This window comes from Pseudophryne corroboree, chromosome 1, assembly GCF_028390025.1.
Source record: "Pseudophryne corroboree isolate aPseCor3 chromosome 1, aPseCor3.hap2, whole genome shotgun sequence".
Classification (NCBI taxonomy): Eukaryota; Metazoa; Chordata; class Amphibia; order Anura; family Myobatrachidae; genus Pseudophryne; species Pseudophryne corroboree.
In genome coordinates this window covers 677,098,507-677,111,828 of record NC_086444.1, presented here as the reverse complement: position 1 = coordinate 677,111,828, position 13,322 = coordinate 677,098,507, and the positions used below count along the sequence as shown (strand labels likewise).

At 47.6% G+C, this 13,322-nt stretch overlaps 1 protein-coding gene across 3 annotated transcripts in view; it reads right to left on the bottom strand.

Annotated features, from left to right (window-relative positions):
- Window positions 1-13,322, bottom strand: part of ELL (elongation factor for RNA polymerase II) — a 388,638-nt gene that overhangs the window by 135,394 nt on the left and 239,922 nt on the right. For all 3 annotated transcript variants that reach the window (XM_063914738.1, XM_063914737.1, XM_063914739.1), the window contains one exon: window positions 1,853-2,103. In XM_063914738.1, the coding sequence (XP_063770808.1) occupies window positions 1,853-2,103 (251 nt within the window). The remainder of the gene's footprint in view (window positions 1-1,852; window positions 2,104-13,322) is intronic.

The following is a 13,322-nucleotide window of genomic DNA, read 5'->3' as shown; positions in this document are numbered from 1 at the left end:
GTTTCGGCTGCCGTACATGTTCCCTCCGGCATCACTCCTGCCCAGGGTAATTCGGAAGTTCAAGCAAGAAAAAGGAAATCTGCTTCTCATAGCTCCGGCGTGGCCCAGACGGCACTGGTTCTCTGACCTGCAAGGCCTATCGTCAGAGCGTCCACTTCTACTTCCACAACGCCCAGACCTCCTCGTTCAGGGCCCCTGTGTCTACCAGGACCTAGCCCGGCTGTCTTTGACGGCGTGGCTCTTGAAGCTTCCGTCTTAAGAGCTAAGGGTTTTTTCTGAAGAGGTCATTAAAACTCTGTTGCGGGCCCAGAAACCGGCCTCTGCTCGGATTTACCATCGGGTCTGGCATTCCTACTTTGTTTGGTGCGCATCTAACCATTATGATGCTTCCAAGTTTAGTACAGCCAAACTTTTAGCTTTTCTACAGCAGGGCCTAGATTTAAGCCTGCGTCTGGCCTCCCATCAAGGTTCATATTTCTGCCTTGTCAGTGTGGTTTCAGAGAAAAATTGCAACTTTACCCGATGTTCATACTTTCACTCAGGGTGTGTTGCGTATCCAACCTCCCTATGTCCCGCCTATGGCTCCTTGGGACTTGTCGGTGGTTTTGGAGGCGTTGCAGGAGCCTCCACTTGAACCTCTTGGTTCAGCTGACCTTAAGTGGCTTTCCCTTAAGGTGGTGTTCTTGCTGGCTATTGCCTCTGCTAGAAGAGTGTCGGATTTGGGTGCCTTGTCTTGTAGTTCCCCATATCTGATTTTTCACAGTGACCGGGCGGTTCTTAGGACTCGTCACGGATATTTACCGAAGGTGGTTTCTTCGTTCCACCTTAATCAGGAGATTGTGGTTCCAGCTTTTGTCTCTCCTGATTTGTCTCCCAAAGAGCGGCCTTTGGATGTGGTACGGGCTCTCCGTATCTATGTGAAGAGAACTGCTTCTATTTGAAAGTCTGATTCTCTGTTTGTTTTGTTTGGATTTCACAAACGTGGCTGGCCTGCTCACAAGCAGACCCTGGCCAGATGGATTAGAATGGTGATTGCGCATGCTTATGTGAAGGCTGGTCTGTCGGCTCCTGTTCATATTACGGCCCATTCTACTCGGTCTGTTGGACCTTCTTGGGCGGCCCAACGTGGTGCGACCCTTGATCAATTGTGCAAGGCGGCTACGTGGTCCTCCGGGAACACGTTCATAAGGTTCTATGCCTTCGATACTGCCGCTTCCCAGGATGCTTCCTTTGGACGCCGGGTTCTTGTGCCCGCTACAGTGCATCCCCTCCCATAAGGAACTGCTTTAGGACATCCCCATTGTCCAGACTTGTGGAGCCCAGTGTACCCTGCAGCAGAAAACGAGTTTTATGGTAAGCACTTACCCTTGTTAAAACTTTCTGCGAGGGACACTGGGCTCCACAAGGCGCCCACCCTGACGCACTTCGCTTCTTTGGGTTGATATGGCATTAGCCGCTGACACTTCTCTTGTCGTGAGAGTGTGGTGTATGTGGCTGCTAACCGTTGTCGTCTCTTTTCCTGCTACTGCATTGGGCTGGTTAACTAAACTGAGCTCCTGTGCTGGGAGGCGGCGCTATGCATTCTGGGAACAGTCAAAGCTTTGAGCCTGTTGGTGCCTCGGATCAAGATCCTACTCTACACCCCATTGTCCAGACTTGTGGAGCCCACTGTACCTCGCAGAAAGAGTTTTAACAAGGGTAAGTTCTTACCATAAAACTCGTTTTCAGGATACATATTTATACAGAACTAAAATACCATGTGAGGATAATTAATGTTTGGAATGACCACTGCTGCACCATCCACATGGCCTTTACTCAATTCTGCGTACAGGGCTAATATACACTGACATACCTGTTGCAGGAGGCCATCCAGCAAGTCCTTGTCCTGTGTTGAGAGCCCATCCTTCTGCAGACGCAGAATAAGCTCAGGCTTCTTGTATGGTTTAAGAGCCAGTAAATGCATCACTCTGTCTTTGAAGGGTCGCTGAGAGAGATTAGTGGAGCTTTTCTTGATCGCACTGGCCATGTTGACTGGTGTTGGCCTCTTCCGAGATGGAACAGCATCAGGAACACCTGGAGGTTTTCGAACCTGAACCTTTTTGCCTAATGTAAGAAATCACGTTATTAATAAAAGGTACATTAGAAGGAGTAAACGTATGTTTGGGCAAATATTGATATACAGTTATTAAGAGTGAAGTATAAAAATAAAAAAAAGTGAACCCTATGAAACTGGTCACTCTATCCATATCACTAAAATGCCCTATAACCAGGTTGCTGCCATTTTCAACATGATCACCATATATTCAAACGGCTATCTTTCTATGCCTTCTAGAACTAGCTTGGAAATAAATGATGTTCTAGCAGAATTCTGCATTCTCTAATGCGAACACACATCAGCCAGAGTACAGAATACTGTAGGTTGAAGATGAGCTGTAAAATGGCTTAGTGAAGGAAACCTGTAGTAAATGTATGCTCCGCTTGTACACAATTGCCCTCATTGGCAAACTGCCTCAGGGCAGACGTATGAGATGAGTGGTGTTAGGGCAGGTCTTGTCAAATACAGAAATAAAACGCACCCTAAATTTACAGAGCAGCTTATCAAACAGTTATGTAGGTGAAAAACAGAGGATAAATAGGAAGAGGTCATATTGTTCTACACAGGGGAGTACTACCATTTCTACTCAACAAAAGGACATTTCATTTTTCCCTCAGATTACTCTTACAGGAAAAACATTAGCATCTTCCAGTTGCACTTCAGCAGAGAAGAGTATTTCAGGGCCATTGTACACAAGGAATTACTGCTGAAATTTCTTTTTATGTTACCACAAAGTGAAAGCCTAAAACTTTTATATTTTTTTCAATTAAGCTATATTTTAGTCTTCAGTATTTACTACATACATTTATTCTGGTAATTTAAAACAATGCTTGAATTACTTCACTTTGTTCGATTATCCTCCAATATATTCCTATAAGTTCACTTGTCTCTTTGCATGTTACGATGACACATTACGTCTGCAAAGTCTTTCTATTTAATGCATGTTCCAGCACTAGCAGCTTGGTAATCTTCCAGTTCCCTTGGGCCAAGAGACGTAGAACAGCTCAGTACTACACACTGTACAAATGTGGGCAAACTGCCAAGCAGTGCTGTCCAGTGATGTCATCTGGCATGTGCGGAAAGCGTACAACTTCAGCATACTCACCGGGATTGTTGTGGGGTGAGGTCATACTACCAGAATCCTATCAACATGACATGATGGTGATGGGGTGAGCTCATCTAACCAAATGGATCACACAATCACATGGACCTCTAACTGTAGCCAAGGTGGTGACAACTGTACAGAGATTTCTTACTAGCAAATACCACAATCAGCAAGATAACATTCAAAGCTATATAAAGCTAGCTAAAAAAAAAAAAAAAAAAGCTTTAAGTTTAGGATGCATTTAATTTATAGCAAAAAATAGGATTTCAATACCTACCGGTAAATCCTTTTCTCTTAGTCCGTAGAGGATGCTGGGGACCCCAAAAGGACCATGGGGTATAGACGGGATCCGCAGGAGACATAGGCACACTAAAAGACTGACTGGGTGTCAACTGGCTCCTCCCTCTATGCCCCTCCTCCAGACCTCAGTTATAGAAACTGTGCCCAGGGGAGACGGACATTTCGAGGAAAGGATTTTTGTTAAACTAAGGGCGAGAGACATACCAGCTCACACCACAAACACACCGTACAACTGGATTAGCAGGAATACCAGATAACAGTTTGAACTAACAGCAGCAACAAGCTGAACATAACTGATACACAACCTTCGTGCAACCGAAAACAACAAGTATCAATACAACAAGAATCAAAACACCTCTGGATGAAGGGCCCACTCTCCTGGATGGAGATCGTGTCTGCTGAGAAAGTCTGCTTCCCAGTTGTCCACGCCCGGAAGGAAAACTGCTGACATAGCGCTCACGTGCTGTTCCACCCAGTGGAGAACTCTTGTGGCCTCCGCCATTGCCGCCCTGCTCTTTGTTCCGCCCTGGCGGTTTACGTACGCCACCGCTGTTATGTTGTACGACTGGATCAGGACAGGTAGACCTTTAAGAAGGTTCTTCGCTTGCAGAAGGCCGTTGTAAATGGCTCTTAACTCCAGAACATTTATGTGGAGACAAGATTCCTGGCTTGACCATTTTCCCTGGAAACTTCTTCCCTGCGCGACTGCGCCCCAGCCTCGGAGACTTGCATCTGTGGTCAGCAGGACCCAATCCTGCATTCCGAATCTGCGTCCCTCTAGAAGGTGAGAACTTTGCAGCCACCACAGGAGAGAAATTCTGGTCCTGGAAGATGGACTTATTTTCCGGTGCATGTACAGGTGAGACCAGGACCATTTGTTCAGCAGATCCCACTGAAACACCCGGGCATGAAACCTGCCAAACGGAATGGCTTCGTAAGCTGCAACCATCTTCCCTAGCACTCGAATGCACTTATGAATCGACACTCTTGCCGGTTTCAGAATCTCCTTGACCATGGTCTGGATTTCCAGAGCTTTTTCCGCCGAGAGAAACTCTCCGTAGTCCCGTGTCTAGGATCATGCCCAAGAAGGGCAGCCAAGTTGTCGGAATCAACTGAGACTTTGGCAAATTGAGAATCCAACCATGATGTTGCAGAACCGTCAGGGAGAGTTCTACACTTCTTAGCAACTGCTCTTTTGATCTCGCCTTTATCAGGAGATTGTCCAAGTACGGGATAATTGTGACACCCTACTTGCGTAGGAGTACCATCATTTCCGCCATCACCTTGGTAAAGACCCTCGCGGCCGTGGAAAGCCCAAACGGCAACGTCTGAAATTGGTAATGACAATCCTGCACCGCAAATCTTAGGAAGGCCTGATGAGGAGGATATATCGGGACGTGTAAGTAGGCATCCTTTAGGTCGACTGACCCCATAAAATCCCCCCCCCCCCTTCTAAGCTGGAGATCACAGCATGAAGAGATTCCATCTTGAACTTGAAAGTTTTCAAGTATGGATTGAGGGATTTTAGGTTCAGAATCAGTCTGACCGAGCCGTCCGGCTTTGGCACGACAAAGAGGCTCGAATAGAACCCTTCCCCCGTTGACACAGCTTTTGTATCGCAGCGTTTACTACTTCTCTTTCTGGAAGAGAAACTGGCAAGGCCGATTTGAAAAAGCGGCGGGGGGGGGGGCATTTCCTGAAACTCCAGTTTGTACCCTTGGGACACTGTGTCTAAGACCCAAGGAGTCAGGGCCGATTGAAACCAGACCTGACTGAAGATTCGGAGACGGGCCCCCACCGGCACGGACTCCCGTAGGGGAGCCCCCAGCGTCATGCGGTGGACTTGGCAGAGGCGGGGGAGGACTTTTGGTCCTGGGTGCCAGACACAGCAGGTGAACCTTTTTCCCCTTCCTCTACCTTTTCAACGATGAAGGACGAGCCCTTTCCTTTTTTGTATTTATTAGGCAAGGGACTGCATCTGATAATGGGGTGCCTTTTTCTGTTGTGCGGGAACATAAGGAAGAAAAGATGACTTACCCGCAGTAGCGGTAGACACCAGGTCAGCAAGGCAGTCACCAAACAAGACACTACCTTTAAAAGGGAGAGCTTCCATAGCTTTCTTTAAGTCGGCATCAGCATTCCATTGATGAACCCACAGCGCCCTCCTGGCCGAGACCGCCATGGCATTGGCCCTTGATCACAAGAGGCCAATATCCCTCGCCGCATCCTTCAGGTAATCTGCAGCGTCCTTAATATAGCCAAGAGTCAAAAGAATGTTATCCTTATCAAGGGTATCCATATCAGAAGCTAAATTATCAGCCCACTTAGCAATAGCACTACTCACCCACGCAGACGCCACAGCAGGCCTGAGTAGTGCACCAGTAGTAACGAAAATGGCCTTCAATGTTGTCTCCTGCTTGCGATCCGCCGGATCCTTGAGGGCAGCCGCGTCAGGAGACTGAAGCGCCACCTACTTGGACAGTCGGGACAGTGCCTTGTCCACGTTGGGTGACTACTCCCATTTCTCCCTGTCGTCAGAAGGGAAAGGATATGCCATAAAAATTATCTTTGGAATCTGCCACCTTTTGTCAGGCGACTCCCAAGCCTTTTCACAAAGAGCGTTCAGTTCATGAGAGGGGGGAAACTTCACCTCAGGCTTTTTCCCTTTAAATAAACAAACCCTTGTATCTGGAAACGGAGGTTCCTCAAAAATATGTAAAACATCTTTAATAGCCATAATCATGTACTGAATACTCTTAACCACTTTCGGATGTAAACTGGCCTCATTGAAGTCGACACTGGAATCAGAGTCTGTGTTGGTATCTGTATCTACCATCTGGGTAAATGAACGTTTTTGTGACCCCGAGGGGGTCTGTACCTGAGACAAAGCGTCCTCCATGGATTTTCTCCATGTTTGTGTCTGAGAATCAAATTTATCTAGCCTCTTAGACAATAACGCCACATTTGCATTCAATGTACTCAACATATTTAACCAATCAGCAGTCAGCTGTGCTGACAGTCATTCCCAAATCTTTCTCCGCGCCCCCAGTAACTTCCTCCGGGGAGGAACACTCAGCCTCAGACATGTCGACACGCAGTACCGACACACCCACACTCACACCGGCCAAAAGGTGACAGAATCACACCCCAGCGCTAATGTACTAATAAAGAAATAATATATGATGGCTGCGCTGTAATTATATATACATATATAGCACCAAATTGCTTGTGCCCCCCCCCCTCCCCATTTTGCTCCTCAGTACTTGTAAGGAGAGTGGAGGTCCGGACCAGCGTCTCCGCAGCGGCTGTGAAGAGAGAAAATGGAGTTGGTGAGCTGTGCGGCTAAGCCCCGCCCCTTCCCGGCGCGCTGTAGTCCCGCTTAAATGTGACGTTTTTTATACTGGCGGGGGTATCGTACACGGTGCCCGGGCACCGAATATGCCTCTTTTGCCAGTGAAATGACCCTCAGTAACTTGCTGCCCAGGGCACTCTTCCCCCCCCCCCCAGTGCCCTGTGAGTGCCGCTGGTGTGTGGGAGCATGGAGCGGAGCGCAGCGATACTGCTGCGCTGTACCTCCGTTACCGAAGTCTTCTGCCGTCACTGAAGTCTTCGGTTCTTCTAATACTCACCTGGCTTCTTACTTCTGGCTTCTGTGAGGGGGTGACGGCGCAGCTCCGGGAACGAGCAGCTAGGCGCACCAAGTGATCGAACCCTCTGGAGCTAATGGTGTCCAGTAGCCTAAGAAGCAGAGCCTATGAACTAAGAAGAAGTAGGCCTGACTTCGCCCCCCTCAGTCCCACAAAGCAGGGAGCCTGTAGCCAGCAGGTCTCCCTGAAAATAAAAAAACTAACAAAAGTCTTTCCAGAGAAACTCAGTAGAGCTTCCCTAGTGTGTGTCCAGTCACTCCTGGGCACAGAATCTAACTGAGGTCTGGAGGAGGGGCATAGAGGGAGGAGCCAGTTCACACCCAGTCAAAGTCTTTAAGTGTGCCCATGTCTCCTGCAGATCCAGTCTATACCCCATGGTCCTTTTGGAGTCCCCATCATCCTCTAGGACGTAAGAGAAATTAGTTTGCAGACCCTAAAAAAATGGACTTTGAGCAACTACTGTCCAATGAAAGATTTTTGCAAAATAATCAATGCAATTCCAGAAAGCATACATCTATCTCAAAGAAAAATGCAACGATCTTAAATGTATTTTTTCCAGCACATTGCAAGACTGAGTAGAGGGAGGATTTCACTTCTTTTTGCTAGCAGCCAAATTAATCCATAGTTCCTACAAGATCTAAGTAATTCAACTCTAATTTGCACCAGCAAGGAGGGTCCTTGTTATACAATGCTATATACTTTTAGTGCTACATTTCAGGGGGACAGATATACAGAGTTTGTATATTTTATTCTCCCCGTGCTTGCGTGGGTTTCCTCCAGGTACTCCGGTTTCCTCCCACAATCCAAAAAAAACGGATGGGTTAATTTAGTTGGGAGCCAATTAACCTTAGTGTGAATGTGTGTGCGTGTACATGTGGTAGGGAATATAGATTGTAAGATCCACTGGGGCAGGGACTGATGTGAATGGGCAAATATTCTCTGTAAAGCGCTGTGGAATATGTGTGCGCTGTATAAATAACTGGTAATAAATAAACAAAATAAATAATACAGGGGAATTCAATTAGGTGAGAGATTGATCCATAAAAGCTAAACTCACAGAAAATTTGCATTGGGAAGTACATCTGCAATTCAATTCCAAACTCGCATTCCTCAGAATAAAAAGGTCTGTTTTTGTATGCACCCCCCAGAGCAGGTGAAAAAGGTAGGGAAATCTATTTTAAAGTAAAAATGTCAGGATTTAAGAGGGGTACTCACGGAGCGATAATCTAAGCAATCTGACTAGATTGCTTAGATTTTAAGCATGATCGCTCCGTGTGTACCCCCTACAGCGATAGGCTATCGCTGGTGCTAGATTGGCCTGCCCGCTGGGTGAAATGAGCAACCCCCCCATCTCCCCTCGCACGCTCAGCACACATTGCGCTGTGCTGAGCGGTGGGAGAGATGTGTGCTGTGCGGTTCGCTCAGCACACATCTCTCCCACATCGGCCCATGAATACGGGCCTTTACTTCAGAAGCCCTTAGACCCCCACTGACTAGTTATGCATTTAGAAGTTTTAAATTCGCTTAACTGGACCAATAATTACGTCATTATTTGGTTTGGGGGGGGAAACAAACAAAAAACGAAATGGCCTCAAAGTAGCCCAAAATCAACTTTTTCATTAGTTTATGCACCCCAAATGTAATTTATTTCAAAGAAAAAAAAATTTGCTTTTTTTTCGTGAAAAAAGTGTCCCCAAATTACCTGTTTGCATTTTTCATTAAATATCTTGGTATTTAAATGAAATTCATAAGCATTTTTTTTTTTTTTAAATGCACAAAACAGCCATTTTTCCCCTTTTAAAAAGGTACAGTACTTATGCCCACTAACAGTCTTCTATATAATTATGCTAGGAAGCTCTTCTGCTTTTTCATGCCATTTTTCCAGTTTGTTTTTTGGACAAAAACAGGATTTTAATTACCTACCGGTAAATCCTTTTCTCGTAGTCCATAAGGGATACTGGGGTCACTTAGTACAATGGGGGTATAGATGGGGTTCAAAGGAGGCAGTGCACTTAAAATATCTTCAACTAGCCAGTCTAGGTAAAACTGTGCCCGAAGGAGAATGGACATACTTGAGGGAAGGAACAAACAACGAGTGGCGAGATTCACGCACCAGCACACCACAACACAAACCGACCAGCAACGATTGGCATCAAAACAGCAACAGCTAAACTTGTATATAAGAAAAACCTGCAGAAGTCACCGCACAGAGGCAGGCGCCCAGTATCCCTTATGGACTATGAAAAAAGGATTTACAGGTAGGTAATTAAAATCCTATTTTCTCTAGCATCCATAAGGGATACTGGGGTCACTTAGTACGATGGGGATGTCACAAAGCTTCCAGAACGGGCGGGAATGTGCAGAGATGTCTGCAGCACCGCCTGCCGAAACTGGGTATCCTCTTTGGCCGGGGTATTAAACTCGTAGAACTTCACAAAGGTGTTCTTCCCTTTCCAGGTAGCAGCTCGGCATAGTTGCAAGGCCGAGACCCCACGGGAAGCCGCCCAGGAAGACCCCACCGATCTTGTCGAGTGGGCCTTCAGAGACTGAGGAACAGGTAAGGCTGCTGACACATAGGCCTGTTGGATAGTCAGTCTAAGCCAATGAGCAATGGACTGCTTAGAAGCAGGGCACCCTTTTTCTGCGCATCATAGAGCACAAACAGGGAATCCGTCTTTCTGATCCAAGCCATCCCCTTAATATAGATCTTCAAGGCTTGCACAGCATCCAATGCATCAGGAGGAGCAGAAGTGCCAGAACTTGACCGGACCACGATAGGTTGGTTCAAGTGGAATGCAGAGACAACCTTCAGCAGGAACGGATGCCTAGTCCGAAGCTCCACTCTGTTTTCATAAAAGAAGAAGTATGGACATTTACACGACAAGGCCCCCCAATTCAGAGACACGCCTAGCAGAAGCTAGGGCCAGTAACATTAGTCTTCCACGTAAGGTACTTGTCTTCCACAGTCATCAACGGTTCAAACCAAGGAGCACTGTAGAAAATCCAATACCACATTCAAATCCCAGGGTGCCGTTGGTGGTACAGGGTGCTGTATGTGAAGTACCCCTTGCAAGATAGTCTAAACTTCTGGCAACACTGCCAACTTCTTCTGGAAGAAAAAAAGAGGGGGACGAAATTTGGACCTTAAGGGAGCCCAAGCGTAGGCCCATATCCACTTCTGCCTGCCGGAAATGCAGGAAGCGTCCCAGGTGAAAATCCGCAGAAGGATATGTGCACTCCTCGCACCAAGAGATATATCTCCTCCAGATATGATGGTAGTGTCTTGACGTCACAGGCTTCCTGGCCTGAACCATGGTTGTAATAACCTTTCTGGAAAGGCCTTTGCGAGCTAGGATGTTCCGCTCAATCGCCATGCCGTCAAACGAAGCCACCGTAACTCCTGGAAGATGAACGGACCTTGCTGAAGGTCCCTTATCCTTGGTAGAAGATCCGCGTACCACGCCCTCTGAGGCCAATCTGGGGCAATCAGAATTGCCTGGACTCTTTGATGCCCGATTCTCTTTAGCACCTCGGAAGCAATGGAATTGGAGGAAACAGGTAGGCCAACCGGTAAGGCCACAGCATCAGTGCATCCATTGCTATCGCCTGAGGGTCCCTGGTTCTTGAACAATAGCGGCAAAGCTTTATGTTGAACAGAGATGCCATTGAGTCGATCCGTAGGCAGCCCCACAGGTCGGTGATCTGTTGAAACACCTGTGGGTGGAGGCCCCACTCTCGCGAGTAGAGGTCATGACAACTTAGGAAGTCTGCTTCCCAGTCGTCTACCCCCGGAATAAAAATGGTCTACATCGATCTTGCATTTTTCTGCCCAGAGAAGTATCTGACTTTCCTCTCATGCAGGCCCTGCTCTTCGTTCCGCCCTGCCGATTGATGTATGCCACTACCGTGGAGTTGTCCGACTGAACTTGAATGGCCTGAGCCTGGGAGTAGAGGAGAGGCCTGAAGCAGAGCGTTGTAGATCGCCCCACGTTCCAGAATGATGATCGGAAGTAGGGCTTCGCAGGCTGATCACCTGCCCTGGAACTGAGCCCCTCGGGTAACTGCTCCCCATCCCTCTCAGACTCGCGTCCGTTGTGACCTTCCAGCAGGTTTGAGGACTATAGCCACCACAGGAGGGAAATCCTGGCCTGAGGCGAGAGGCGTATGATCCGATGTATCTGAAGATGTGAGCCGGGACACTTGTTTAGGAGATCCAATTGAAAAGTTCTGGCATGGAACCTTCCGTACTGGATCACCTCGTAGGAGGCTACCATCTTTCCCAAATATCGTATACAAAGATAGATGGAGATCCGATTCGGCCTTAGGACCGCACGGACCATCTCCTGGAGCATCCTTGCCTTGTCCTCTGGGAGGAATACCTTCTGAGCCACTGTATCCAGAAACATCCCCAGGAACAGGAGCCGCTGAGTAGGATCCAGGTGAGACTTCTGCAAATTGAGAATCCAACCATGATGTGACAGAAGCTGAATAGTGTGGATGATATTCAGCAATAGAAGCTCCCTGGGTCTAGCCTTTATCAAGAGATCGTCCAAGTAAGGGACGATGTTGACCCCCTGGACTCGGAGCTGAAATATCACTTCTGCCATCACCTTCATGAAGACCCTCAGAGCAGTAGACAGGCCGAAGGGCAGCGCCTGGAACTGGTAATGGTCGTTCAACAGGGCCAACCGTAGGTAAGGCTAGTGAGGTGGACAAATCGGAATATGAAAAATAAGCATCCTTTCTATCCAGCTAAACCATAAACTCCAGTTCTTCCAGACCCGAAATCAAGTTCAAGATGGAATCCTTGCGAGCAGTGAAGACACAGGTAAGGGTTCAAGGATTTTAGATTCAAAATGGGCCTTACCGAACCATCCAGTTTTATTCTAACCACAAACAGGTTAGAATAGTAACCCTCCCCCCTGTTGTTGCAGTGGCACTGGAACAATGACTTGGGATTGGACCAACTTCAGAATGGCCTGTTGCAGTGTAACTCACGTATACTCCAAAACTGGTAAGCTAGATTTGAAAAATCGGTGGGGAGGAGCACTGTAACTCCAGCTTGTAGCCCTGAGAAATTAGATCCCTTACCCAAGCATCCTGGCAGGAGCTTTCCCAGATGTGGCAGAAGTGACGCAACCGAGCTTCCACTTAGAGATTCCCTCGAGTGGGGAACACAGTCATGCCAAGGCCTTGGTGGAAGCAGCGCTGGTGCTTTGTTACAGAGAACCGGCAGCGGCTGGTTTTCTTGTCTTGCCTCTGGTGCCTCTTGCAGTATTTAAGGAGCCTCTGGCTTTTGACCTAAATCTAGCGGTCCGAAAGGACTGTAAACATGGCTCCGGGTAGGAGCGCCTGGCCGGGAGAGGAGAATCGTGGACTTCCCTGCAGTAGCCTTTGGTTATTCGGGGTCGAGTTGGATACGTGGATTTCACTCACCTGAGAAAGGAAGCGCCTCCACACTGCGCTATCCACTGACGCAGCCACAAGGCTTTGCGCGCAGACACTGCCATGGCAGTAGTCCTTGCATTATTAGCGCCCATCTCCTTGATAAGAGACACACAGGACGCGTGCAGTATCCTGAATGTGTTTTACCAGTATAACCATATTAACCAGAGGCATATTCCCCGCAAGGCCCTCTTGAATCAGGCCCGCCCAGGTGTGAATGGCATGTGTGACCCAGCAACCCGCTATCACAGGTCTTTGTGATACACCAGCTGCTGTGTAAATAGATTTTAATGTAGTCTCTATTTTCCTATCCCCAGGATCCTTTAAAAGGTAGAGGTGCCAGGGACCGGTAACACCTTCTTTTTAGATAGTAGTGAGACAGATACGTCCACAGCAGGGGGGTCTTCCCAATTTTTCCTGCCTTCAGGGGAAAATTGGGAAGGTGCTTAGAAAGTCTTGTCACCTGGAATCTTTTATCAGGGTTTTTCCAGGCTGACTTAAACATGTCATTAAGTTGCTTAGAATCAGGGAAGGCGACACTAACTTTTTGTTAAGAGAAGAATGACTGCTTTACTGCAGCGTCTTCTGCTGGGAGTTTTAACACATCCCTGATAGCTAGTATGAGGGGTTCAATCCCCTGTGCCGGAGATGGATCCTCTAACAGGTTCCAGCTCTTCCCCCTCCTCCAGGCCCTCTTCATCAGATTTTGAGAGTAAGACAGGCAGCCCAC